The 27,317-nt window shown below is 37.6% G+C and overlaps 2 protein-coding genes across 6 annotated transcripts; one reads left to right on the top strand and one right to left on the bottom strand.

The window, feature by feature from the left end:
• The first annotated feature begins 257 nt into the window (after window positions 1-257).
• LOC112154992 (indian hedgehog B protein) lies at window positions 258-6,708 on the top strand. The gene is made up of 4 exons (XM_024286317.2): window positions 258-1,131; window positions 2,622-2,779; window positions 2,955-3,058; window positions 4,627-6,708. The coding sequence occupies exons 1-4, from the start codon at window positions 826-828 to the stop codon at window positions 5,349-5,351; spliced, it is 1,293 nt and encodes a 430-aa protein (XP_024142085.1). The 5' UTR covers window positions 258-825; the 3' UTR covers window positions 5,352-6,708.
• Window positions 6,709-8,150: 1,442 nt separating this feature from the next.
• LOC112154993 (myc box-dependent-interacting protein 1) lies at window positions 8,151-27,085 on the bottom strand. Of its 5 annotated transcripts, XM_024286318.2 has the most exons (20): window positions 26,789-27,084; window positions 25,941-26,021; window positions 25,713-25,767; window positions 25,522-25,616; window positions 23,472-23,567; window positions 23,247-23,357; window positions 23,070-23,162; window positions 22,280-22,365; window positions 22,099-22,174; window positions 21,798-21,853; window positions 20,759-20,803; window positions 20,023-20,092; window positions 18,119-18,241; window positions 17,819-17,902; window positions 16,435-16,455; window positions 12,972-13,355; window positions 12,409-12,465; window positions 12,069-12,143; window positions 11,843-11,944; window positions 8,151-11,002 (listed from the first exon to the last, which is right to left on the bottom strand). In XM_024286318.2, exons 1-20 carry the CDS (start codon window positions 26,873-26,875, stop codon window positions 10,901-10,903), a joined length of 1,899 nt encoding a protein of 632 aa, XP_024142086.1. In that variant the 5' UTR covers window positions 26,876-27,084; the 3' UTR covers window positions 8,151-10,900. The 5 variants fall into 5 exon arrangements, with proteins under 5 accessions (XP_024142086.1, XP_024142087.1, XP_024142088.1 ...); XM_024286319.2 differs by lacking the exon at window positions 20,759-20,803 and having other exon boundaries at window positions 26,789-27,085; XM_024286320.2 differs by lacking the exon at window positions 17,819-17,902 and having other exon boundaries at window positions 26,789-27,083.
• Between the last annotated feature and the right edge of the window lie 232 nt (window positions 27,086-27,317).

Below are 27,317 nucleotides of genomic sequence, written 5' to 3'. Positions count from 1 at the left end.
AATTGGGATTCCTTCTACTCAATGGGTCAAGCAATTCATTCCTTTAGTTTGTTTAATGTATTTGTTATCTTGTCAGCCACTCAGCAAGCTTTAAATCCAGATGTTACAGAATGATTCTGATTAGTTGTTGGTTGTAATCCCAAAAAGACGAATCCAGCAATGCAGAACAAAGCTTCTGTCTGCTGCGCTCCTGCTTGCCAGCAGAGTGTGGACCGGACTCTCCAGTGCGCCCTGCGCCCAGGAGGGGTGGAGTGGGTGGCAGAGTACAGGGACAGAGGGAGCGAAGGAGAGAGGAGGAGGGCAGGACTGGCAGGGTGCGGTCTGAAGTGGCAACAGATTGCTTTGGATCACTAAAAATCCTTTCAATTCAACTGGAAAGCTGCAGCTTGTTGCATGCGGGCCGCGGAGAGGAACACATCAGCCAAACGGCGGGCGAAAGTGGCTGATGTGAGAAAAGGAGGGAGAGAAACCACAACACTGTCCCCTGGATATCAAACCACTCTCTCTCTTTAACTCTCACACCCACCAAATCGACTTTGAACCTGTTTGTTTAAATACACGGACTTTACAGCCTTAACTTATTGTTGGTTGTGCGCAGCGGCGGGAGCGGATTTTCTCATCCGGAACAGCTTGTGGAGAAACCCAGCTTTTTCTTTTCTCTTTTCCTGCGTCCTCATGGTTCCTCATGTAGCAGAGGAGCTGCTCAGTTTCAATCCGAACCCCTCGGACGCGGCGCTGCAGCTGTCACGGACAATGGAGACTGAACCGGGGAGACACTGAAGACATCTCTCTCCCCCGGGAGAGTCCTCCCTCCCCCCCGGGGCGATGCGGATCTCCCTCTTTCTACTCACCGCCTCTCTGTGTGCCTTGGTCCTCCTCCTCGCACCTGCTTTGGAGGGCTGCGGGCCGGGGAGGGGAATCGGCAAGAGGCGATTCCCGAAGAAGCTCATCCCGCTCGCCTACAAGCAGTTCAGCCCGAATGTCGCCGAGAAGACTCTCGGGGCCAGCGGGAGACCGGAGGGCAAAATAACGCGCAGCTCCGAGCGCTTCAAAGAACTGACCCCCAATTATAACACGGACATCATCTTTAAAGATGAGGAGGATACGGGTGCCGACAGGCTCATGACCCAGGTGAGTGTGTAAAAGCGCGCAAAAGTTCCCAAAATTAAGTGAGCGCTTCTATGGAGAATCTTATTTGACTAGGCTGCACTGAGTCACTTAAAACCAGATAAAACACAAAGTTGCCTTTAATTGCCGACTGAATGTTTGCGTTTTGATGAATGTTTAAACCAAAGTGATTGATTTAATTGATCCTCCTTTTTACTTCTGGATTTTGCTTCCTCGCTTTCTCAGCTACTCCTGTTGGCGTGAACTATTACTTTTATCCTCACCTTTTATCTCCAGTCTTGGCACATCACCCCCATTAACTTGTAACGTTGTGGAGGAAATCCTATAAAAAAAATCAAAGTCCGACTATATGGGGGCTTCTTTACGCACAATTACGCACCGCGTAAAACTCCTAAGTTTGAATGAAACAAACCTTATCTAATAAAAACGTAATAAACAAAACACCCACTATTAACATTTACATGTTTGTTGTTTAAAAACTGCCTAAACATGAAAAATGACACCTTACTGTGTAGCACGTGTCTTCAAATTAAAAACAATTTAATTCCTCCAAGATTCTGGAGCTTACAGAATCAACTTTATCAGACAGAACTTGTTGGAATATCTCACTTTTTGCCCTTATCACACACCGTTGGAGAAAAATCCTGGCCCACTCTTACTTACAAAGGTTTTTTTCAGTTCATTGAGGTTGGAAGGCATTTGTTTATGCACAGCTCTCTTAAGGCCTTGCCACAGCATTTCATTTGGGCTGAGGTTTGGACTTTGACTGCCTCATTGCGACATGCACCTTGATTCTTTTCGTTTTTTCAGCATTTTTTTGTTGTAGATTTGTCAGTGTACATAAATGAATGTGGCTTGCCTTTTTACGTCTATTTTTTGTCCTGAGAGTTGACAAACCTGAGTATTTGGACGCAGTGTCCACTTTAAGAATCAGCTTTCATCTGCTCATTAAGTTTTCTTTTTTATATGACTTTGATACAGAGGCAACTCTAAAGGATTCAATGGAATACAAAAACTTTTGCTGCATAAAAACACGGAGGGAAATGAAATAAAGGAAAGAAATACAAGTAAAATGAAAATATTTAATTTAAAAAAACACAAGAAAAGAGGAAACCTTTGAGTTTCAGACTCATATTTAAATAATTTAAGATGAACTCACTCCACAATCCATAGTTTGACATGTTTAAATCTTCCCAAGGAAACTCACAATCACAGTTCTGTGCACTTTGACCACTCCCTGTCAGATCTCACCTGATGCAGACATGGCCTCTGGTTATTATTTGCAGTGCAGCTCACATGCACAGTTCATGATCTGTGTGTTAACACACTATGTGGGTTGGAAATTCTTCTGGTTTTGCTACTATGCAGGATTTAGATGAACTGCACTGATATTTCTGACTCACATAGTCAAATTTGGTGTTATAGGCTCACAGTTTACAGGTTTAAATGTTAATTAAAATCTTTTCTCTTCTCTCTCTCGTGTCCTGTTGTAGCGCTGTAAGGATAAGTTGAACTCTCTGGCCATTTCTGTGATGAACATGTGGCCGGGTGTGAAGCTGAGAGTTACTGAAGGCTGGGATGAGGACGGCCATCATTCGGAGGACTCGCTGCACTACGAGGGCCGTGCAGTTGACATCACCACATCCGACAGGTCTGAGCTGAAGCTGAGTTTGTAGCGTAATCAAGCCAGACACCACTTGCACTGCTCCCATTAAGTCAGTCATATCACGGAATATGTCAGTAGCTAAATTGAATTAAACAGCAGTTTGATGAGTTAAGAAGCCATTAAATTTCACTTTAATGAGAGCCTCTTTCTTTGTCCGCAGAGACAGAAATAAGTACGCCATGTTGGCCCGCTTGGCTGTAGAAGCTGGATTTGACTGGGTTTACTATGAGTCCAAAGCCCACGTTCACTGCAGTGTCAAGTCAGGTAAGATGAGTCCAAAAGGCTTCACTCCATGACAGTGTGTCTTTCCATCTGTTAGCTTGTTGAATGTTAGATGCTACACCGAAGGTTGAATAGCAAATTAGCTTTGCAGTCAGAAGTCTATGTGGAAGGCCCTTGGGGAACCAATCGGAGCAGGGTGTATACCTGTGCTCAGTTATTTTATTCCTACCTTTTATTTGCTTCCTTCAAAGTATATATTATAGTAGATGTTTGTCTTGACACCAGAAAAAAATGAATCAAATCCTTTAATGTTTAAGGTCATGAGTGAGTCTCATGCTTGTAGGAGAAAGGGAAATATTTTTTGCAGCATAGCTTATCAGAAACAACCTGTTCAAAAACAATAGCTGACAACATTCCTTCTCCAGCTACTCATACATAAGAGACATTTTCAAAAATCCAATTTCGCCAAGTCTGGTACCACCAGTTATTTGATGCCAAACTGCATTCTAGCAGCGCGCCCAGGTTAGGAGGCCGTGAGATGATTAACTCCCTCTTTGTTTTCGCTGTTGCTTTTTCTTTAGTAGGTTTCTCTCAGATATCTTATCAGAGTCTTATCACAGTCCTACTTTTCTGCAGCTTTCAGCTAACAGACACACACACACCTTGAGCAAATATTTGGCTGCCTTAAGACTGCTCCAAGACAAGCCTCCCACACACAAACTCACACACACATTTACACTGATTGACTTCCTATTTCAAATTCTATTCTATTCTATTCTATTCTATTCTATTCTATTCTATTCTATTCTATTCTATTCTATTCTACTCTATTCTATTCATGAAAGACTTAAATCTGCTGTGGCAAACTCTGCTGCAATCCAAACAGTTTCTAGAAGTACGTCCGACTCTGTGTGCTTTCCTGTCTCCCTGACCTCAGGCCGTGCTCTGGCTGCGGTGATACAATCAGCTGGTTATCCATTAGCTTTCACCGACTGCTCCGTCTTACAACCTCATCTCGCTGTGTCTTAAAGGGGCCACCTGATTTAAGCTCACACAAACAAGATCAGAACTTTTCACTATAGAAGTCACAGAAACACTACCACAATTTTTTACATTTTGTCTTTCTATTGTTTGTACTTATGAGCAAGGTGTAGTTTTCTACATCAGTACATTTAAAATATTCATACTTGTGGGTATTTTTTTATTTTTATTTTGGTTTCCAATCCTATAATCTTAGAATAAATATATTTTATTTTCTCAAAAGTGAATTTTTGTTGATCAATAGAACAAGCAGTCATAACGTTATTACAAAAGCATTTCTGAGATGTCCTTGACTTTTAACTACAAGGAGAGAGGTCAAAGCAGACGGAGAATATCGTTTGAACCTTAGTCATACTATCTATATGTTAACAATCCTCAAGTGATCCTCTGAGATAAAGTCGTTCCCGATTCCATGTCAGAGATCACAGAGTGACCCAGAACAAGGTGCAGGTGCGGTTAAAGCAGAAGTGCTGTTCCTTAAAGCAATTCCAGTTGTATTTTTTCTCTTAATGTTATTTTATTCCAGCTAAAAAAATTATTTTAATTTCTAAATATGTATTATTTTCCAGAGCACTCAGTTGCAGCCAAAACTGGAGGCTGTTTTCCTGGTGATGCTGAGGTTCTCCTTGAAGGCGGCAGTACCAAACCGATGCGTCACCTTCTCCCCGGTGACCGAGTCCTGGCTTCATCAACAACAGACGGCCGCACATCACTCCTCTACAGCCCGGTCATATCATTCCTGGACCGCCAGCCCAACGTCACAAAGACCTTCTACATTATCGGGACAGAAGCAGGCTTCAACATCAGCCTCACAGCTGCTCATTTGATCTTTGCTGCAGACTGTGCTGATGCTCGGAACAAAACAAAGCCTCGGGAGACATTTTTTGCTTCCATTTGGAGCGACAGGTGGCGCTCTGGAGCTCGTCTGAGAACAGTTTTTGCCAGTGAGGTCCAGCCGGGACAGTGTGTCTTCACATCATCGGAGGAATCGAAGCCACATGTAAGAGCTTCAGTTGTGACCTTTGTAGAGGAGCATAGAAGCACTGGGTTATACGCCCCACTGACCCAGCACGGGTCTATCGTTGTGAACGGCGTGCTCTCATCCTGCTATGCTGCGGTGGACAGTCACGAATTGTCCCATTGGGCGTTTGCTCCGCTAAGATTCCTCTACAGTATGCTGGGGCCTTCACAAGCACAGAGTGACGGCGTGCACTGGTACCCACGGCTTCTGCACAGTTTCGGGGAGCTGCTGCTGGATGCAGGACATTTCCACCCTTGGGGTATTGAGCAATGACACAGATATTTTCCACAAAAACTTGTCTCAGATTGATGACTTTCTTCACTTATGTTTATTCAGGGGCACAAAAACACGAGCACAACTGTTTTTCTCCATAGAAAACAGCAACCAAGAGACCACCAAAGATAACAGATTTATGTAAATTTATGTATTTTTATTATGTTATTAACTTACTTAACTATATTGCTGTACTTGAACAAACTTTCTGTCAAATTCAGTTGTATAAGAGTGCTATTATTTCAGTTTTGCAAAAAATTAGACATCGAACATGGAATTTATCGATATCAGAACAAGCACAAAGAACAATGAGATAATGATAATGCTGCAGTTCAGTAGAAATTAAGTAGCTTTTCTCTTTAAATAATCATTGAAAAGCTTTCTCATAAAACTAAAAATGTAAAATCTAAATATTTTCATTTTGAAATTTACAGTTTCTGAAGTGAAACAATAAGTTCATCACTCCTTTTCTAAGATATTGGATGTGGAAGGATTTTTTAAAGTTTTTAAGGTCTCCCTGTGCTGATCCCCAGCCTGGACAAAATACAGGATAGTGTCAGGAAGGAAATCCAGCCTAAAAATCTCTGCCAAAAAAACGGTGCAAATCAGTAAAAGCGGATTCGTCAAAAGGTGAACAACAACATTTATTCTTCATGGCTTTCATTTAAAGAGCACAGTTTGTATAGAAAGCGGCGTTTAGGAGAAAAAGGCTGCAGCCTGGTGCTGCGTTGTGGTATCACATCAGTGATGCACAGAGCTTGCCGTCTGACGTAAGTTCTTCCTCCACTTTCACCGTCTTTTTCACACTTCTTTGTTTCTATCAGGGTTTTATTTAAAGAAATATTTGTGTTGTTGCGTTTGTCCTATTTTGTAATTTTTTGAGTGTCACTTTTCAGGTCAGTAGTACGACTCAGGCTGTATTCAACTACTGTATAAAGTATCATCTATGCATCTTATGGAATAGCAATTATTTTTGTGATATTTTAATGTTAAGAATTTTTTTAAAAATCGTTTTTATGGACCTATAGAGGGAGCAGTAAATATGACATTGACAAAAATAAAACAAAGAGAATTTATTCTGTTGAAATTATGGTCATATTGGAAGGAGAGAAATCTAATATCATGTTGCTTGGACCAAATGATTTCTAAACATCTCACATATTCAGGCATTTATCCGCATACCATCTACAGATTTGTCATATATGTATAGTAAACTGTTGTTGGAGAGAATATTTAAAGTTCTATTTTTAAAAAAATCCTGTAAATGTATTATTATATTTTCAGAACTATGTTGATAAAATGTGTATTTGGCATATAAAGATTGTGTTTGCAAGTGAAAATGTCTGGTGCATTTGTTGTAACTACATTTAGAACAGTCTGGAAATGCAGGTGGATTGGTTCCATAAACACTAATGCTTCTGAAAGTTCTATTTTTACTTTGTAAACATGCATTTTGTTGGTTGCCAAAATTGATGATTATTTATTTATTTATTGGCATGGATAGGGTTTGTTGGTCCTCATAAGTTTAATTTCAGAAAAAAAGATTAATTAATCTGGCATCTTAGGATAAAAGATGACCTTTCTACTATGTTTCCAAAAGTAGGAAATATTTCTTTTCTTTAAAGATTTTTTACTAAAGTGACCCAAGGATTCAAACAAATAATTATCCATTTTTGTTTACATTTTCTTCATAAGTGCACATTGAAAAGGGAGTAAGTTTTTTATGGGGCCATGAGATCAACTAAATAAATGCCTCTGCCAGGGTAAAGCATTTGCTGCAAATAAACAGAGACTAAATGTATTCATCCATATTTTATGTCTGCTTCATCATAAGTAGAGTGCCAGAGCGTGTAGGAGCTTATGCCACCTGTCACACAAAGAGACAACATATGCACACACTAAATAATGAAGGGCAAATTAGAGTCAGCTATTAACCTATATAGGATGCTTTAGGACGGTGGAAGGAAGTCCAAGCGTCCACACATGCATCGAATATTGTTCAATGCATGGAGATTGAATAAGGATTGAATATTGTTGCTCAACATTGTGAAGTATTGAAACTCAATGCAAAACTGTGTTTAACTTTTTTTTAAGTTGCCATATCTAAGATGGCTAGAATGAAGATTGTTTTTGAATCCAAGGTCAAATGTAGGCCGTGGCAGACTGTGGACCAGGAGGAACAGGCTGAATCTGGTCTCAGGACAGGTGCGGCGCTTTGTTTCTGTTTCACACGGTTGTACTCTAAAATTGCTAAAAATGGACAACAGAACTTAGTTGAATAAAGAGAGCAGAGAATGTAGAAGCAATAATGAAACTACTCAAACTACTTCAGCATCAGTGAGGCACGTGCAGTCGAACACTGCAGCGGCGAGCATGTCCGCTCCACCTTCCTGTGCAGTTACGTGCATCATGGCGGCGGCGGCAGCACTCAGATTCATTTGTCAGATGCAGATGACCTTGGAATTAATAAACCAAAGCAAATGCGACTAAAAATTACTCAGCACAATATTTTTCTGACAGAAACACAGTTTTTCTAGTTTATGGTCCAGAAAACAGAATATGCTGTGAAAAGTGGTGTAGCATTCCCATGCAGACACGTGAATTGTCCATTTTTAATGTTTTAATTTAGATTTAAGTTTTAAATAAATGCATTTGAAAATATAAAAAAAAACACGTGATTACTGCGCCCCACCAAAACCAGCAAGGCCCCCCCACAGCTTAATGATTCTACTGCCGGATCTGCTCAAATGGTATACTAACACAAAACAAGGTTTATTAAAGAAAACTGTACTACTTAAGTTCTTTTTTAATTATTTTTTTATTCTTATTATTGGTCAGTTGGGTACAGGAAAAACTTGCTTTTGTCAGATGTAACACCTCACTGCAGGAGACTGATCCATAAAGATTGAAAAACAACCAGACCCAGGTAAAACACTTAGGTTTTTTTTGTACAAAATATCAAAACAGAACTACCTATGATTGATGTGTTTAAGTTTGCAGTTTTTAATACATATGGTGATTAAAAATGCATGCCAGAAAGATACTGAAAACCATAAGAAAACCTTTTTACCTGAATCTGGTGGCTTTAGACGTATCTCCATGAGTCTGCCTCCTGCTAATTTAAGTCTGTTGGGACCACGATACCCAGCAATATTTTGAGGCAAGGCAGATGAAAAATCAGCAATCATATTTTAGAGACAGTAGTGGTACATCAAACAGTGTAAGTGCCCATAGCATCCCTCTTACAAAGAGTAAAGAAAAAGGCAAAAAGAAAAGTCATAAAAACTAAAAGTTGCTTGGTCCAACTGCCTCAAAAGTGATCCAAGTATCACTGTCTTCAGGTAAGGGTGTTCACACAACAACACATGGGAAGTCAGCATGCTCACAGTAACTCACATACAGATATGAATGTCTTCTTAGAATATGTGTCTGCCATCACAGCTTGGCAAAAATTACACCTATACACAACAAAATGCACAATAACACCTGGAACCATAATACCAGCCAGTGGAAGAAGATCCTATGTGCTGGAGTTGCTTCAGAAAGACTTTCTGCAAAACCAACAACCATTTCCCCCACCCCTGCATTGGGGGAGGCGATGGTACCGTCCAATAACAATAGTCTATAGATAAAGATTTTTCTCAAACAACTTGTATACACAAATTCATTCGCACACATTTTTTCTTGCACACTTATTACACATCAATGAAATGAGAATCATGAAACTTCTTTCAGTCAGTGACTGGATGTTTGACTGGGTTATTGTAACTACCTACACAGCTACATCGAGAGCAAGAAACCTTACAGAAGTACAAAATACTCCATAACATCCTCAGTTGGCAATTATGTTGATATAGGTATATTAGATAATATGTAATCATTGCTTGGCAGCATACAAAAATAAAAGAAGTTGCTCTGGTGCATATATTTTGAATTATTTGCATTTGAGTTTAGTAGTCTCTATGCAAACAGAGGGAAATGTTTTCGGCACTTTTTTTTTTAAATATTTTTTTTAATGATTGAGGCTGGCTCAGTTAAACATTTGATTACTGTTGACTATATTACTACCAGTAGCAGCTTCTTTGAAATTATGTTGACTAGCATTTAAGCTGGTCATGATGATGCATATCTGAAATTCATTGCAACTTCAAAGAATTAAAAATCAACTTAAATATATATATTTTATATCTCTGTGCCCAAGTTTTTGATTTTGCTGTTTTCTGAGACAGCTCGGTCTATTAAAGCAATCATGTTTTTCTATCAGCCTGCTCACAATGTAGTGGTAAAACATGAATTTAAAACAATTATGGTGACTTTTTACTTTTGTCAGTTTTTTTATTATTATGGCTGCATTCACTTATTTAATGACAGCTGTAATATTTTTTTTAGTCAAGGAAAGTATCTTTTTTTTGAGAATTTCTCAGCTAAAGTAATTATTTATTTAAACTTTAGTCTAATATTTAGTTTTTACGCAGTTAGTGTCAATGACTCAAAATTACTACTAAGTTAGATGGGGCTCCAAGCAATACCCTACAATCTTAGCAATAAAAATAACATTTTCTTATTGTTGTTTTTTAATTGACTGAAGCCATATTCACCTTTTTTAAACTTGAAAAACTTTAAAATTGTTTGCAATGTAAAACATACCATGTTGACAAGTAGATGTAAACAAACCACATCTTTGGACCCAAGAAAATGAAGTCATTTTTAGCCTTCCTTTTGGAACTACTGTTTTTGGGGTAATTGTATCATTTATATAAACAGCATTGTACAACTTTCTCGATCGCATACCAAAAAACCCTATCTTCTTTACAAGAGAACACAAAGGAACATGGATAGAGAATGGACTGAATGTTTAAAATCATCTGTCTAATACAACCACAAATTTCTTAAAGTGCTGCTTGTCCAGTGAAGCTTAAATAGTTTTTACTACTTTTTTGCATTTTTACTGAGGTGAAATTTAAACTATTGTATGTAATAGTTTAAACATGCTTTAAGAGGTTTTTTTTTTGTAAAAATTGAAACAAATTAATATTTTTGTTTTTACTTAGCTTGACTTTAGCACTTGTGTCATCTACTCAATTAATTTTGCAGTTTCTAGTTTTTTTTTCTTTCTAGAAGTGTTCATTCTCTCTAAATGTTAGGGTTCTCGGCTACACTAGAATAATATTTATAAATGGCTCTCACTTTCTCTTTTTTTCAGTTGAGACAGATTGGTGCAATATTTTGCCAGTTGTGGCCATTAACCGTCCTTGTTAATATTCTTGTATGATCATATGACGATACCCTCAGGAGCTGAGTAGAAACATTTTCTGCCGAGCATCAGGAACAGTGAAATGGCTACATCTGTCATTCACAAAAGTTTGCAGAAATTGATACAAATGCCAAGATCCACGGTGTGGCAGACCTTAAAAATGCATGGTTTCGCTCAGAGCTGTGATGGCTCTGCTCGTATGGCCAAAGTCCTAGTATAACATACAGTATCAGGGCACAAGAGGAGAAGGACGGAGGCAAGAAAAACTACAGAAATAACAGGAAGGTTTCCTCTTTCACAGCCTCTGGGTGAAATTTTCAGGAAATACTCCTTTAGCTGCATTTTCTTTGTTTTGCTTCCAGTCGTCTTCTTTCATTCCCATGAGCCAGCCGTCATCCTAAAAACACAAACAACAGAAAAATGGAAAAATCATCTTAGCTCTCTGTAACAGTGTGTGTGTGTGTGTGTGTACTCATCTGACACTTGTGAGGACCAGCCCCAAACAATTGACACACATTGTAAGGACATTACCAGTAATCCAAACATCTAGTTTTGTTCTCATTAGTTCAAACTTTTTCTTTATAAAGATGGCTTAAGGTCCCATTATGTTAGAGAAAAACAAGCAAAAAGCCAATATTCCCTTGTGTGTGTGTCTGTGTGTGTGTACTCGTCTGTCACTTGTGAGGACCAACCTTCAACACATGACAAACATTGTGAGGACATCTGTTGTAATAAGGGTGTCTAGTTTGGTCCCCAAGACCTAATCCATCAACTCCGGAGCTTAAACACTAGTGTTGACATTCTTTCGACTATCACAACTTTTATGCAAATAAATTGATTCCAGTGGATTCTGAAGCAACACTTTACAGTAGTGAAGTGGTTGCACAATCAGCGCAAACTTGTAAACAATGTTGTGCAAAGCTGATATCCAACACTTTACATTAGTGAGAGCTTACATACCTTTGTAAATCAGCTGAATCTGGTACACAAAAAAGAGATTTTGCACTTTCCTTACTTAAAGTGTTACATATCAGCTTTACAACAATATTCAAAGTTGCTTTTTTTCAGAGTCAGAATCAGCGGATTCACGTTAATCGAATAAACCGTTGAAGAATGTGTTTCTGGTGACATCTCCTGTGCTAAAGGATTAAAAGCTGCTTTCAGGTTAGTTTCAGGTTTTACTGTGTGAGTTGAAAACAATTATGAAATATATCAAGTTTGGTGTGTGAGTGCGTACTTGTTCCTCGGGGTTGTCAAACAGGACCACTAGGACCACTTCACCAGCCTTCATCTCAAGTTCATCTGTATCGTTAGCTGCATAATCGTGCATCACCTGGACCTTGGGAACATCAAGTTTACATTTGTAAAGTTTACATAAAGAGTTAGAAATGCTTGATTTAATTTAGTACAAATGGCTAAATTAAATAAATGTAAGAAAAATAATCATAATAATCTTCTTTTACCTTGAAGAGAAAGCCAGGAGGCATTTCTGGAGATTCTGCAGGCACCTCTGTTGATTCTGCAGCTGCTGCAGGTGTCTTCAAGTGTTATAAAGAAAAGAGGAATATTTCACTAAAAAATATAAACACCGGTGGATCATTTTAGGTCTACCAAACTGGATTTTACTAAAAAATATATATATATTTTACAAGATATTTTATTTTTCTTTTTTAGATTTTTGTATAAGTTGACTGTAAACATATCCTTTCAAACATTTTTACTTTTTTCAATACATACAACTGATTTTTATTTGTAAACAAATAAAAAATAAGAGCATGTTAGTACTTTTCTTTTGTCACCTACCTCCTCTGTCACAGTTTCATCTGCTGCCGGTGCAGCAGCAGCAGTTGACGCCTCACCCTGAGAGCAAAAATGCAGCAATAACAGATATTATTAGTAGAAATGTGCATGAAGGAAAAATACAGAGGATAATAATGAAAGACAGAAGTTTGAAATAGACAAGACAGCAACAGACAAGAAGCTGAAAAGTCTAATCAGCCACATTCAAAAGAAGATGGACGTGTTGAATAGACAGAAAAATTATATATTGAGCACAGTTATGAGAATAAAGCCTTGCTTAACACATTGCATTTGTGATCAGTGATGATGACGACTAACAGCGTGCACTGAGAAAGATGCAACTATTGTTGTCTCTCCCTCATTAATTTCTTTTCAGATTTCTCTCTACCACGGATGATGCAACTGTTTCTGCTCCTGATGCATCCTAAGACTTTTTAAATAAAATTTCACATTTTTAAAGTTCTATTCATTATTTTACATGTTGCTATTAAACCTCATTCTCAAGAGTTAATGCATCTGGTCTCTATTTTTATCCAGATGCATTGTTTTTTTCTCTCCATTGTTACCTGACCCTCTTCATTATCCATCACAGCAGCAGCAGCAGCAGCTGGGGGGGTTTCCTCCTCAGCTGCGTTAGCGTCTTCAGCTTGTGTTTCATCTGTGATGAGCTCCTCTGTCACTGGCTGGTCTCTGTCATCATTCCACGCTTCTTGGGTCTCAGGCTCGTAGCTGGCCTCTTGGGTGGCGTTGTCCCCCCACTCCTCCTCGGTAGCAACCACAGGGTCATCCTGGACTGGTTCTGGTTCCTCATCTTCCCAGGCCTCCGTAGCAGCTGCTATTGGGTCATAGTGGATTGTCTGGGTACCATCATCCCCCCAGGCCTCAGCAGCAGCAGCAACAGGATCATAGTGCATCTTGGTTTCTTCTTGCGGGGCTTCATTGTCCTCATGCTAAAGGGTAGGGGTCAGGTTTCACGCAATCAGAAGTGAAATGTTTTATTTTATTAATTTTACAAAGCGGGGACAAGTTTAGCTGATAACAAAAATTCTCAAAGCAAAATGGAGGGGGATAAGGGGAAATTAAAAGGGACCTATTATGCTAATTTCTTTTCAGCTATTTATTTCTAATCTTTTCAAGTCTAAACATAAATTTAGGAATGGATAGAAATCCAGCAAAGATATAGCAGAGTGACAACTTTTAACTTCAAAGTTAAGCTTCCACACATTATCCAGATTTTACGAAAAATTGTGTAAAACATTTTAACACTCTGGCTGTGTACATGCCCCTACCTGTGATAGCATAAAAATATGTTCCTCCTCCAAAACAAAAAATAAAATAAAAATAATGTTTTTAAAAAATAGAATGCCATTTACCTTCAGATTCAATTTAATTTAAAAAAAAAAAAAAAAACAAACTATTCCAAATTAAAAGAATGTAATCCTAATGAAGACGGTCTTTAGTTAAACAAATACATCTTTATATCTCTGCCTCTGATCCAAAGGGCTAAATGAAATTTACTAATCCTTGAGCCTTTGTGAAAGTTAAGAAAGGTCAAAATTCACTTACTCAAAAATGAAAAAATAAATAAATACCAGTACCAACAGTGACTCACTTTCTGAGTCAATTTTGAGCATATTTGTGTGTACATACTGCCAAGAGAAACCAATCAAATACGAGATTCTGCTCTGTGTTACTTGCATGGGAGGAAAAGCTTGAAATAGAAATTATTTTTTTTGGAAATCTGGTACAAACAACTTACAAGGCACATTTCTACACAAACATTTTCCAACTCAGTCTATTCCAACCAGTTAGATAAAAAAAGCAAACATCAGAAGCCAACAATATTGATTTTTTTATAAATATAAAAAGCATAATAGGTCCACTTTATGAACAAACAAAATGTAAAACAAATGTAATGACTACCAATATCGAGGAAATGTTTTCTAAGGCAAAAGGGTACATGGTACAATATTTTGTTGTACATGGAAAATGCACAACAAAATGAACAGCAGAAAACTACAAACTAAAAAGGTACAAAGGGATTTTACTACAACCGTGTGAAGAAAAAGTTGGTATGCACCTACAAATATTCATGAATACATCATGAAATCACTAGGAAATGTAACACTGGATTAAGAGACAAATTAAAACAGCTATAATATGTCATTTTCTTAAAAAAAATACTTGTGAAGAAACTATTGAAGCATAGGGGCCATGCATGCATTTAAGGTAAAATTGATTCACTACAAGGATAATAGTAAATTGTCTTCATTGACAAAATTTTGCACATTTTCCCAACTTTCTCTAAACACAACCACATATCAGAACAGCCAAAACAAGTTATTACAAACAAATGTTAAAAAAATAAATATAAGTTTTAACAATCACAAATTAAGAGGTTTATCATAAATGTGAACTATTAGGGGTAAATGAATACAATTAGACAAAATAAAAACAGGTTTTTGAGAGAATGTTTTGTTTGGGAGGCATTAACAAATTCTTCACATCAGTATTGATGCCATTTACAGAAAAGATTCATTTTAAGAAACTGTAAAACAAATATGACTTTAAAGACACACTCTAATGAAAAATGTGTTTTAACATGTCCATGTGGCATTTTTTGATGATAAAAAAATTAACCTCAAAATTGCATTTCTTAGTTTTTCTGTATTCAAATTACTAAATTATTTTTAAAAAACAACATTTTTGTTATACAGAAAATACAATGAGCAGAGCTCCTTGCTTGAATTTCTTATGAACTGCTGCCGCTCTGCAGAAACTACGTCCTAGAAATTGACACAAATTTGAGGGGTTTGGGCTATAATTAAATAATCACAATCATAATGATAATCATAATTAAAAAACCACTAGGAACACTTTTAAAATTGATCAAAAGATGATTGGAGTGGGTCTTTAAAGAAAAGGTAAGATACAGAAAGAATGGTGGAGAGTCCCATAAGAAATGGAGAAGGAGAGGAGACTCTGTAAGAGCAGAAGTGTCATCCCTGTTTACTTTATTTGAATCTTTCACATGATAGAACCATTTGATGGAGGAGACACATCTCTCTTACAGCGAGACAAACAGAGGGGTCAGGTAATGCTCTATAAATACAAACAATGCTTTGGGAAATTGCCCTATGCATTCTTTTAAAATTACCATCCAATCTTTTAGAAAAAAACAATGCATAGAAAAAGCAACTTCACCCAAATTTATTTTAAAACATAAAGTAAAAGCATCCATTTGTGTCACATGTAAGCGCGAGTGTTCAATAAAAGGAGATAAATCAGTGTTTTTTTAACATGACGGAATCCACCTGGATAAACAAGAATCTACACAGGCTTTATCGTTTGACAGCATTACATGTGAGCACATATGGATATGAGAGGGAAACTTAAAGTGACGCGGTTAATTCAGTTACAAGTTAGTACATTTGTCATTGCAGTCAGTGGCATTGTACAATCACTCTTGGATGAGTTTCAGTTCTACACATCACCGCTTCTGCTCTAAATCATTATAGACAATGTATATAATGATGCAAAATCCCAAGATAGAACTGAACTGATTCAAGTTCATTTCCAAGTTCCATTTTGTGTTGTACAACAACATTTTGTGGTAAATGATCACATCAAACACTGCAGACAAAAGACAACACCAACAGATTTGGGGAAGACAAATGAAACATGGAAGAGCTATTAGAGAAGACATGAAATGACTTTTGTAATGGCTGTTGTCCTCGTATGTTTACACAATTTGTGAACAATCGGGGACTGTTTTCTTAGGGAAATATGGCTCATCAGTTTTGATGGATTCTTGTTTAATTCAAAAGTCAATAAATTCAAATGAAAGTTTTATTTCTGGATCAATTGATTTATATCGCACATTTTTTATGGTAAAATATGAGGACAACCGTTAGTGAGTAATTTGTATAAAATTGTGATTTTAATGAACACAAATGACAATAAAAGAAATGTAAAAAAATAAATACATTTTTTTTTCATTTATGCTTAAAGTAAGAATTCCATGCTTACCCATGAGTCCCAGTTTGCAGGCTGAAGGAAAAAAACAGTCAAATGAGAAAAGCTGGTGTGTGCACAAAGTGCCTGCCTGATCTTTCAGTAACGCACTCCACCGCAGGCCCATGCTCTAAACTACAAATTAAAGCAAAAGATCTCCAAAAAAAAAAAGAAAGATAGGTAACATTCAGAAGAAAAGGGCATAACAGATTTCCCATTTTGTAAAGTTAATTTAGAAAAAGGCTGGAATATTCACTTAAGACAATGAAAATTGTTAAGGCAACTTTTATATATTAAATTGTTTAGGCTTATAAAATTTGTGAAATGCTTTCAAAACTTTCAAATCAAAGATTAAACCACTAAAACCAAGTAAACTTTGCCAAAGTATGACAACAAAAACCAAACCCTGACTTTTCTTTTTAATCAGAAAAACCTCACTATGGGAGCTGAAGTATATGTGAAGTATGAATGTCGATAATCGCTGCAGTTGGATGAATCTAAGAAAACATCGATTTCAAAGTTTAAAGACTTAACACAGATTAAAAAAAAAAAAAACGTAAGCTTCTCAGTATTCTAAGTAATGCATTCAAATCATTTGGCTATAAAGATAAGATGTGTTAATCTAAATAAGTTTAGAGAAATAATGGAGGAATTGTCAGTAACAGCAAGGGGCTCAACAGAAAAAAACATGCATTATGTTTATCAAGCTCTAGATAGTTTCTAAAGCTTCTTTTGATTAATAAAATATGTAAATCCTGTGGGATGTCTCACTTCATTCAAATGTATTTGTCTCCATTTATTATAAAGTTTGAGGCAAAATTTTGCATATAATAAAACCAAAAGAGTAGTAGAGTGTAGAAATAAGTGGTGAAAATTCGCAGATTTTTAAACATAAGCTACTTCCCAACATTTTGTTCATAAACTTTAAAGGGACTTGACTTTGAAGCACTTTTTTTCTCAATCACGAGGGGAAAAATGTTGGTTTGTTGGACGAGCTGCTACTCATGCCATGAGTGATCTGTGGATTTGTGCTAAAGCTAAAGAAGTGGTCACTAAAAGCAGGTTAGATACTCATGCCGTTATCCATCTTCAGTTTGGAAAGAAGCAGTGCAGGCAACACCCCAGTAGATGGCCAGCTTTCCAAGCGATTTCCCGTTGTATCAAAAAGTTTTTTTCAATGCATATAAAGTTCCCAACTAATCAGGAAGCAGCCAGAATCTGTCGAAAGTTTAAAAAAATATATCTTTTTGTTAAGACACTTTATATTGCATTGAAACAAGTTTGAATTTAAATACCAGGACATGAACTCTGAATAGAACGTGAAATCTTTTGGGAAGACTGGCATGTTGTAAAGAAATGGGTCGATAGGATCTCTACGTTCATGCCATGAATCATCCACCTGAACGACTGTGGGGGCTTTGGTTGCTTCACTGAATGAGTCCAGGTCCATGTCCAAAAGGCTGCTGACTGCATGACTGTCAAACTGATGACAACAGGGACAGGAGCGCTCATTGGCTAACTGCATTAAACCCAATGGAATAGAATAGAATAGAATAGAATAGAATAGAATAGAATAGAATAGAATAGAATAGAATAGAATAGAATAGAATAGAATAGAATAGTAGTGTAGAAAGACCAGAATGTTTTCCAGAAAAGGGGAAAGGATTGTCTTGTGATTCAGGATCAGCTGCTCACTTACCTCTTCAGGTGAGGTGACACTAATATCAGGAGTTGCTGCAGCATCAAACAGGCTGATGATGTTCTCTGTTTTTAATTCCTTGGATGGGGTCACCTTTGGTGGAGGAGGCACTGCTGGTTTCAACTAAAATCCAGAAAAAAAAAAGAATTTTGACAATATGCTGCAAGACAAAGGGACAGCATTTTTGCTTGACACCCTGAAATATTGTAACTGTGATGTTATCGGTTCCCTGTCTTCCCCTCTGACCAACAACTGGATCCATCACCTGAGTACTAGCACTTCCTGGGTCTCTCCACACTACACTTCCCATCAGCCCCTGATGTCACTCCTGACTGCTACTCATAGCAGTATTGAGTCTTGTTTGAATCACTGAGCATTCTCATCCTGACCTGACTTGATCTTCTCTTTTATCATCACCTGCTTTATCATCACCATCATCAGCTTTATTTATAAAGCGCTATAACACAATTTGAAATTGAAACAAAGCACTTAACATTAGAAGCTAACAACAAAAATAAAACAAATGTAATAAATAAGTGAAAATGTAATAAATGACAGCATAAAGATAAGAACACGATAAAAGAAAACACTGAGGGTAAAACCATACAATAAAACTTGAATGTAAAATCAGAGCAACATCTCATGTGTGAGTAAAAGCTTGACTATAAAAATGAGTCTTGAGTCTAGTTTTAAAAATAGACAGGGAAGACGCATGTCTAGTAGATAGTGGCAAAGTGTTCCAAAGCTTTGGAGCTCAGACAGAAAAGGCTCGTTCCCCACTACATTTCCTTTTAGACCTCGGTACCTCTAGGAGAAGCTGATCAGCGGACCTGAGGCACGGGGCTGGAGTGTAGGGAGAGAGGAGCTCCGCAAGGTAAGGCGGGGCGAGACCACTCAAAGATTTAAAAACAGATAAAATAATCCTAAAGTGAACTCTAAAATGGACAGGCAGCCAGTGAACAGAAGCCAGGACCTGTGAGATGTGGTTCCTCTTTCTCGCTCCGACCAGGACACGAGCAGAAGCGTTTTGAACTAGCTGCAGACGTGAGAGGGGCGACTGGCTGACCCCGTAGTATAAAGTGAGTTGCAGTAATCCAGCCGGGCTGTAATGAAGGCATGGATCACTGTCTCAAAGTGCCGGTTGGATAAAAATGGCTTCACCTTTGTCAACCGCCTCAGCTGGAAGAAGCTGGTCTTTACCATTGAGCTGATGTGGGAGTTGAGCTTAAAATCCATGTCCATTTTAAACCCCAGGTTTAAAACAGAGTGTTTAACATGTGGAGCCAAGGGAGACAAATCTATCTTAGAGGGGTCACAGGAGCCACTTGGACAAAACACCATCACCTCTGTCTTTTGGTTGTTAAAACTTAAAAAACTGAGGGCCATCCAGATTTTTATGTCATGAAGACAAGACAGGAGGGCAGTTAAGAGGAACCTTTCTTGCTTATGGGAACATATAACTGACTATCATCAGCATAACAATAGAATGAAACTCCATGTTTTCAAATGATAGAGCCCAATGGAAGGAGGTATAGAGAAAAAAGAAGGGGTCCTAAATTGAGCCCTGAGGAACCCCACAAGACAGAGGAGCTGTAGCAGATTTAAAACCAGAATTAATCTTTGATCTTTTGCCGCCTGCCCTGACCCTCACCTGAACCCTGACCACTCTGGTTGTTCTCTGATGCCCTCATGCTCATGTTTGACCTCTGCCTACCTGATCCTGATTTAGCTTTGTGGACTTTTAGCTGTGCTTCACTCCTGTATGTGCCAATAAAAGAGTTTAAAAACATTCTTTACATGGAATATTAGAAAAATTTTGTGAACAGTACTACTGAAGTCTGTCATGCAAAGAAGAAATTAGTTACGCTTCTAATCTAAAAACTTCACTTTAAGGTTGTGTTTACCTTGGATGGTGATTTGGGGATTGGAGGTGGTCCTCCTGGTCTGAGGGTGTGGTTAGTTGCTTCTTTCCCACTGAATAAAGAAAAAAAGAAGGCAGAGAAAAAATGTTCAATTATAGAAAAATGCAATAAAAAAGCATGTGGAAAAAAAGAGGTTAATGTGGTTACCCACAACCTAGAAGGCAATTAGAAAATGTTACAGAGGCGTGCGTAACAATACACCAAGCAGAGTTTGCTTTTGCAAGAGCTATCATGCAACAAAAGTCTGACACTCCTATTTTTATTCATCCCCTCTCATGCAAGCAGGCTTTGTTGGTGCCTTCAGTAAAAACCTGATAAGTGAGCAAAAAAAAAATTACATTCATTGTTAAAGAAGAGACAGGAATTAAAATCAGAGCTGTAGATATCTAAGAAGTCAACATCACTGCTGCCAAAGGCAATTTTTGCATAAGGATGTCTTAAATTTCTCAAAAAGATGCATGTTTTAGTGAATATAACTTTTCCATACATTCACATTTGTAAGTAATCAAATAGAGGAACTGAGCACACCAAGGAAAAATATACCAACTATGTCAACTTCTATATAGCTTCAGCTCTGAGTGATCCAGAAAAGTGTTAATCACTTCAGACATTCAAACACTGGTTCCGGTGGGAGCTCCCACGCCCGCAGACTGACTGACACATGGAAGCTGGACACACAGACAGGAGTCATATCAGTGCCACAGTCTCCACCAATTACCTCGTGCTTGCTGCCGGTGTTGTGGCGTTGCGGTTACCTGCTTTGCTGAAAGAGGAAGTTCAGGAGTGGCTTCAGGTTCATTCTTTTGCATGCAATTTTTGATGCTGTTTGATGATTAGCAGCAACATTGATAGTCAACTACACAACTATTGTTTCAGAAAAATAGTGTGAAACTGAGTGTTTCAGAAACGTTTGGTCACCTGAGGTATAAAAGGCAAAGCCTTAACTAGGATAAAAAAGGATTTTCTAAAAAGGAAACATGTATAGGAAACATGTCTTGATAGTAGATTTCTTAATGACAAAGATCAAGGAAAAATGCCTCAATAGAACTGTTAACCAGAAATAAGAAAATTAGAATAAAGTCGTATGTTCTGAAGAAAATCAGCTCCAGCTTTTTAATTTCAGGAGATTATTTGGAGTAAAACATACTAACATGAACCCATGTTAATATTCAAAACCAATCAAGACACATTTAAAGTTAACAAAGTCACATTTGAACCCCAAATTGACCTTAAGCTGTCTTTCAATATGCTTGAAAATCTAATTACTGTATATTTACTGTTTGATTCTTATTAATTACATTTATCTAAAGATACAATGTCTTTTACACACTAGATCTATAAGATGTGCATGAATCATAAACAACTTCTGGTAGTTTTTTCTACGGGATTGTTAACTTAATGTGAAATAAAAAATGCTTCAAACGCAAAAAGTAAACCATCAAAAAAGGTAAAATATCTTCTTTTGTTTCTGAAAAGATTAATTAATCATGAGCCATTATTGGAAATACTCTGGTGAGTAAACATTTTTAGTAATTAAGTCAAAAGTTGAAAGTGTTTCTATATTTTTGCACACGAATCTAAGAGATTTAAATAAATCTGGATTGCACAGTTTAGCTCTTGCTACATAATTGCAGAAATATTTAAGATATATATTAACTCTTGGTATAATGAGGAAAATAAACAATAGTTCTGAATTTTTAAATTCTTTTTCTTTATAAAGGGTTATTACTAATGCAGTCATGTCAATGCTCACTAACCTGGTTGTGTCTGTTGTCTCCAATTTTACCAACACATCATACAAATCTGAATCCAGCTGCCAAGAAGAGAACAAAATGTGAGAAATTACACCAGAGTAAACATCAATGTATATTTTTACCTAAATATTGTTTAAAATCTGCAAAATATTGACAGAGAATCTTCATTTTTTATGATTCTCCATAGATGATTTCCTTCCTTTCCCTTTTGCCATGAGATTACCACATTGGCTGTTTTCCTCTTATCTGACTCACAGTAAGTAGTAGACCATGGAAGGAGTGGAAGTGTGCAGATTATTCTTACCCGACTCATTTCTTTATGAAACTTCTCCTCGAAGCCCGCCAAGCTCTGGAAGGTGCTGACGTAAAACCCAACACGGCTAGATGCGGCAGAGAGCACAGAGACTTAGAATGATTGAATCTTGTTCATCCATGGTAAAAAAAAGTCATTTCCTAAAAGTACTTTTTCTGCACAGACTGCACACCTGTTCCAGAGAGAAGGTAACTCCTCTTGCAAGTCGAGATTAATCTCCTCAAACACCTTTTGGGCTCTTTCCAACTCTTCCTCCGCCTAAAATATGCACAAAGTACACACAGTGTGTTGACATGCTGTATTAGTGTTGACATATACATATGTAATTATTTAGTTAGCAGTTTATTAATTCTAATTTGGAATTATTATATTTCCTTACATTCAGGGAATGAAAAACAGAATAATTATTAAAAATACTCAGAGAAATTCAACAATGGGATGAAAAAACGCATTTTTTTAACTGATGCCTGTAAAGAAAGCACATATGGCTTTACACATGTAGAGCCACATTTCCTTCCTCCTAAAGTTAGATCCACTATCAATTGAGTGCTTATCAATGAGCAAAGGCTTAGAGGAAGTTCTCCAGCTCCGGAATATGTAATAACACCTTACCACCACTAGGGGACACATTTGTTTCTACTGTAAAAAGCCAAATAATTAAAATACTTTGTGGTAAAGACACAAAACAATGTGGATTTTTCAACTGTTTAAATCAAAATTCATTACAGTAGATGATTCTATTGAATGCTGATAGACTGCTGTTTTTAAATGTTTTATTTCATTTCCTTTTTTATTTAGTTCCTTGACATTTTTTAAACTGTTTGCCACTCACAAGACCCAGTGTATTAAAAAGTGGTGCAGTTAAGCTCTGACTGACAGGTCGATGTCCGAGCAGCGACTTCGCTGGAAGACTGAAAGTTTGCTTATAATTGCGTCAATGCTAACAGGGCCTGTTGGGGTACCTGGCTCCTGGAGAGACTGCTCTGAGCAACATTGTGTGCAGACAGGATTCCCTGAGCCCACCCCGGTGTGGCTCTTTCCAGCAAGCTGGAAGGCTGAAAGAAAACCAAACTCCATGAAAAACCGGACGAATTGATTTTTTTTTAACATTGGCAAACAATATATTCTTTTCTTTTCACCTTGGTAATTTTAATGCCCCCGTCCTTTTTCTTGGTCTTGTGTGTTGTAGCATAGTTGTGTCTGGCACTGTCATAATCCACCAGCTTCCTGTCTCTTTTAGCAATGCGAGCCTGAAAACAGAAACATTTTAACAACAAAAAAACAACATATTAACAATAATCACAACATTTCAGGCTCAGATGTAAAGATGTCACTCATGATGCTAATTCTTGAAAGAAGTTTACCTTTATATCAGGGAACTGGCCCAGGTAAGTATCCATGGAGATCAGAGCGTGATCAACCAACTTCTGGTGATAATCGGTCCAAAGCACGTCACAGTCCTGGAACATTGATGAACAACATATAAATGTACACAACTTGAAAAAACAAAAGATCTTGCTTGTTTGTGGATTAAGGTTATAAAATCAACTGCTTGAACGTTTTGTGACCTTTGCTTTGACTCTAAAAGCCTAAAATGTAAACTTCACTATAATACATTTACTCTGGCTGGCATATCTACTCTAGTATTTGTCTACATACAGTATATACAGTATTTTCTGTTGTTTTTACTATTTGTCAGGTTCTTTTTTGTATTTTACTGGAACAACAACTCATTAATATTATGCTAAAATTATTTAAAAACTAAAAACTTTTTGTCAAAAATATGGTAAGTGCATGCAGTTTTGGTTCTGAACCCTCTAATGCTGCCACCAGTTAGAATGTAAGCTGGCATGTGTGTAATATCTAACTTAATTTTATGTAAGTTTAGATTTGTCATAGTTATTATTATTTTTGTTGCACAAATAATTGTTTTCTGTTATGACCAAAAACTCATAGCTAGATAAAGAAGATAAAATAAAAAATGCATATAAAATAAAAGATAAAAAACTAAGTTAAATAGAGGCAAATGGAAAAGTCTGATGGTTTATCAAATACAGTTTTATGAAGAAAACTAGATACAGGCAGGGTACCCTTGAAGGAGTTGGGTATCAGTGCGGAAGTACTAAACACATTTTGAAACCCAAGATTACTAATTGATTTGTGACTTAATTGAATATTGACATTTTTTCTCATTTCCATTGCAGACTTTTTTAATCATATTGTTTCTATGCAAGTTTTACACATTAACTAACAAAAAAAGTTGTTTATTTGCCAGAAAAAAATTCAAGTAACAACTTAATGGAAAAATCAATCCATTAATTTGATTCCACAAAAACGTCATTTTAAATGAAAACTAGCCTTATTTCTATAAAGACTAACTTAAAGACACACTGATCATTTTTTGATATATCATAAAATCATCCCCAGTGGTGTTTTAATTATGATTATGCCATTTTTAGCCAAAAACCAAAAACCTGTGTCGTCTTCTAGGACATAGTTTCTGTAGAGCAGCAGTAGTTCTTCGCCTCTGAGCTGGTGTTTCCTATTATCCCTTTGTTTACACTCTTTCCCACTAGCTTACAGCCCCTCACAACCACAACCTAACATTTCCGGTGCAACAACAATGGAGAGCAATATCTGCAAGTGGATGCATCAGAATAGACCGGAGCAGGGAGCTTGTGGCCTTCCGATTGGAGCTTTTGCTTAAAAATAAAGACGTTAAAGGATCTATTTGTCTGCAGTTTGATGCTTCAGAATTGTAGCAGAGAAGAGAGACTTTATCGTGTTCCTAAGCTTTTATCTGCTCCCGATCCAGCATAATTGGTATATAGAAATATTCAGAAACATAGTTTTAATTTTAAATTAATGTATTTATGTCCTCCATCATGGAAAAAAATGCTACAAGAACACAATTTTCACTGGAGTAGGTCTTTAACACTTCCTCATGTTAGCTGTTTTCCCTATTCAAGTGTCCAAGCAATGAAACAGCCATTATGTCCCCTTGATTAAAACTAAAATAGTTAAAGGACAACTTCCTTCAGGGCCTCCAGAGAGCTTGAGCTGTCAGGTGTGAAAACACAGAGACAAACATCCGTTCACACTCACATCTCAAGGTTATTTAAGATCACCTGCTAGTCTCTGTGCTAAAGCAATGCTCACTAGCCTCATTTGATTAGCCACTATGTAAATCTTGACTTTATTAATTGATTCCTTTCATACCATCCAAAGGTTCAGCATTCCCTCTCTCACACACATAAACACACAAAACAAGGAGCCCTTGAGATGTTCAAGCTGAACATAATGCACCTCTTTAATCAACTATTGTTGCTGCTTATGACCTTTAAATAAAAACAATACCCATCACTCCATAGAAATAATCTCTGTAATTTCAATATTTAAACAATATTTTCTGACCTCTGCGATGGAATCCACCTCATTCTTTCCATCCCAGTCTTGCTCATACATGTCGACGAGACACGCCTGCAGGTTCTTGGAGGACTCGTGCATTGCTAAAATAATAATAATAACAATAATAATATAGGTTATTTAATGATTACTTATATATTTTGAAATGCAGCTATGCTTCCACGGCACACGTGAGTTACCTTTGACTGCCTCCAGGTATGCCCGTAGATCCCTTTGGAGTTTGCTGCCTTCAGTCTGCAGGTGAAACACAATATATGAGGCCCATCAACGTGCAATACAGTAAGCTGGAGGTTCGTATTAAATAGTCAGGGAAGCTACAGTATATCTCCAGGTCAACAGCTGCTCAATGGCCTGATAGATTTCTTGGTACATTAGAAATATGAGGAGCTGCATCCCTATAGGCTCACATATTGTTTGTTGAAGTTGATGACTCCTTCCTCAAAGGCTACATCTTTGGTCTCGTCGGCTTTGCCCAGCTTCTGTAGAACCTGTCCACAAAAAACAGAATCACATAAACATGTTCTTGTACTGATTTCCTGATTTTACTTTAGGTTTGGCTCCCCTTCATTTTACACATTAAGCCTTTATGTGACAGAACATGATACATGGTGGTAGTATAAGATGACACAAAAAGGGAAGCAGTTTAGGTCCACAAAAAAGTAAAATTAACAGAATACAAATACTTTCAATGTTGCTTATAATTTAGATTTATACATATTTTTCATTAATTAATTTTATTTTTATTGTAACTGCTTTAAAATGCCAATTTTCTGCAGCACATCTTACTTATTTGTCAAAAGGGCGCCCTCTAGCGTTCATTTAGGGTAAGGCACATATGCTTGAGCGCTCAGGCCTTCTTCTTTCACTTATTACAGCATGTTCTATTATTCTGTAGATTATAACTGTGTTCTACAAATGTTATTGTGTCAGAGCGTGTGTAAAAATCGAGGATTGCACCGTTTACAAGTTTTCATGTGGTGACGAACAGTCCTAGAATTGCAGGCTCAGTAATAGGCCGTATCCTGTGTCATTGCAGTGGGGACGCGCGTGCTGTGCAGAAGGAAGCGATTCAGATGCAGGTGTTATCTGAATTGGACATCCCCGCACACTGAGCGTCCCCTAATGTGTTTATGGTGTCGTGATGCGACACTGCGCCCCGGCGGTGGATGCTGCACTGCCATTTGCGCCGTGGAGAGGCCTGGAAAAAACGGGATTTCCCCGTGAGCTCACACGCGTGCGGCACATCCGATCTTACCTTTTCCTGAGCTCTGGTCAGCTTCTTCTGGACGTTACTGGCCACTTTCCCCGCGGTTAGTCCCTTCCCTAAATTCAGCTCAGCCATCTTGTAGCGCTGGTTTGGATGCGGGAAGGAGGGAAATTAAAGCAATAACGATCTGCAGGGACCGCTACAGTGTCCGCGGATGCATCAAGGTCCAATGAGCAGATGATCAGAAATGAACCCAGACGGTGTGTATCTACAGGAGGACGTGTGTGTGCGCGTGTGGTGGTGGTGGTAAGGGGAACTAGGATGTATTCTCTAGTACTGCGCTGGATGTGTGCGCGCAAGTCCCTGTCAGAGGAGGAGGATGCTGAGAGATGGTCTTAAAGGCACAGATGCTCCCGCGCTCACGCGTCCACATCAAAAGCTGAATTAAAAAAAAATCCTGAAATTGAAATCATAATAGTTAATAGTTGTGCATTTTATTTTTAACATAAATCCTCAATTTTTAGAAGTAAAATGTCTAAGAAACTAGGAAGTTTGTTTTAAATATTTATTTGAAAAA

Source organism: Oryzias melastigma, linkage group LG21 (genome assembly GCF_002922805.2).
Source record: "Oryzias melastigma strain HK-1 linkage group LG21, ASM292280v2, whole genome shotgun sequence".
NCBI lineage: Eukaryota > Metazoa > Chordata > Actinopteri > Beloniformes > Adrianichthyidae > Oryzias > Oryzias melastigma.
The sequence above is the reverse complement of the archived record's forward strand: the minus strand, read 5'-3'. Positions and strand labels throughout refer to the sequence as shown.

What these genes read in the sequence shown, in the direction of transcription:
- LOC112154992 (XM_024286317.2), top strand. Translation starts at nt 826, where the DNA reads ATGCGGATCTCCCTCTTTCTACTCACCGCCTCTCTGTGTGCCTTGGTC. An exon ending in CCGACAGGCTCATGACCCAG is followed by an intron (nt 1,132 to 2,621) that starts GTGAGTGTGTAA and finishes GTCCTGTTGTAG; the next exon opens with CGCTGTAAGGATAAGTTGAA. An exon ending in TCACTGCAGTGTCAAGTCAG is followed by an intron (nt 3,059 to 4,626) that starts GTAAGATGAGTC and finishes ATTATTTTCCAG; the next exon opens with AGCACTCAGTTGCAGCCAAA.
- LOC112154993 (XM_024286318.2), bottom strand. Translation starts at nt 26,875, where the DNA reads ATGGCTGAGCTGAATTTAGGGAAGGGACTAACCGCGGGGAAAGTGGCC. An exon ending in AGGTGGATTCCATCGCAGAG is followed by an intron (nt 23,568 to 25,521) that starts GTCAGAAAATAT and finishes TCAATGTTCCAG; the next exon opens with GACTGTGACGTGCTTTGGAC. An exon ending in CTGCAAACTGGGACTCATGG is followed by an intron (nt 13,356 to 16,434) that starts GTAAGCATGGAA and finishes CCTACCCTTTAG; the next exon opens with CATGAGGACAATGAAGCCCC.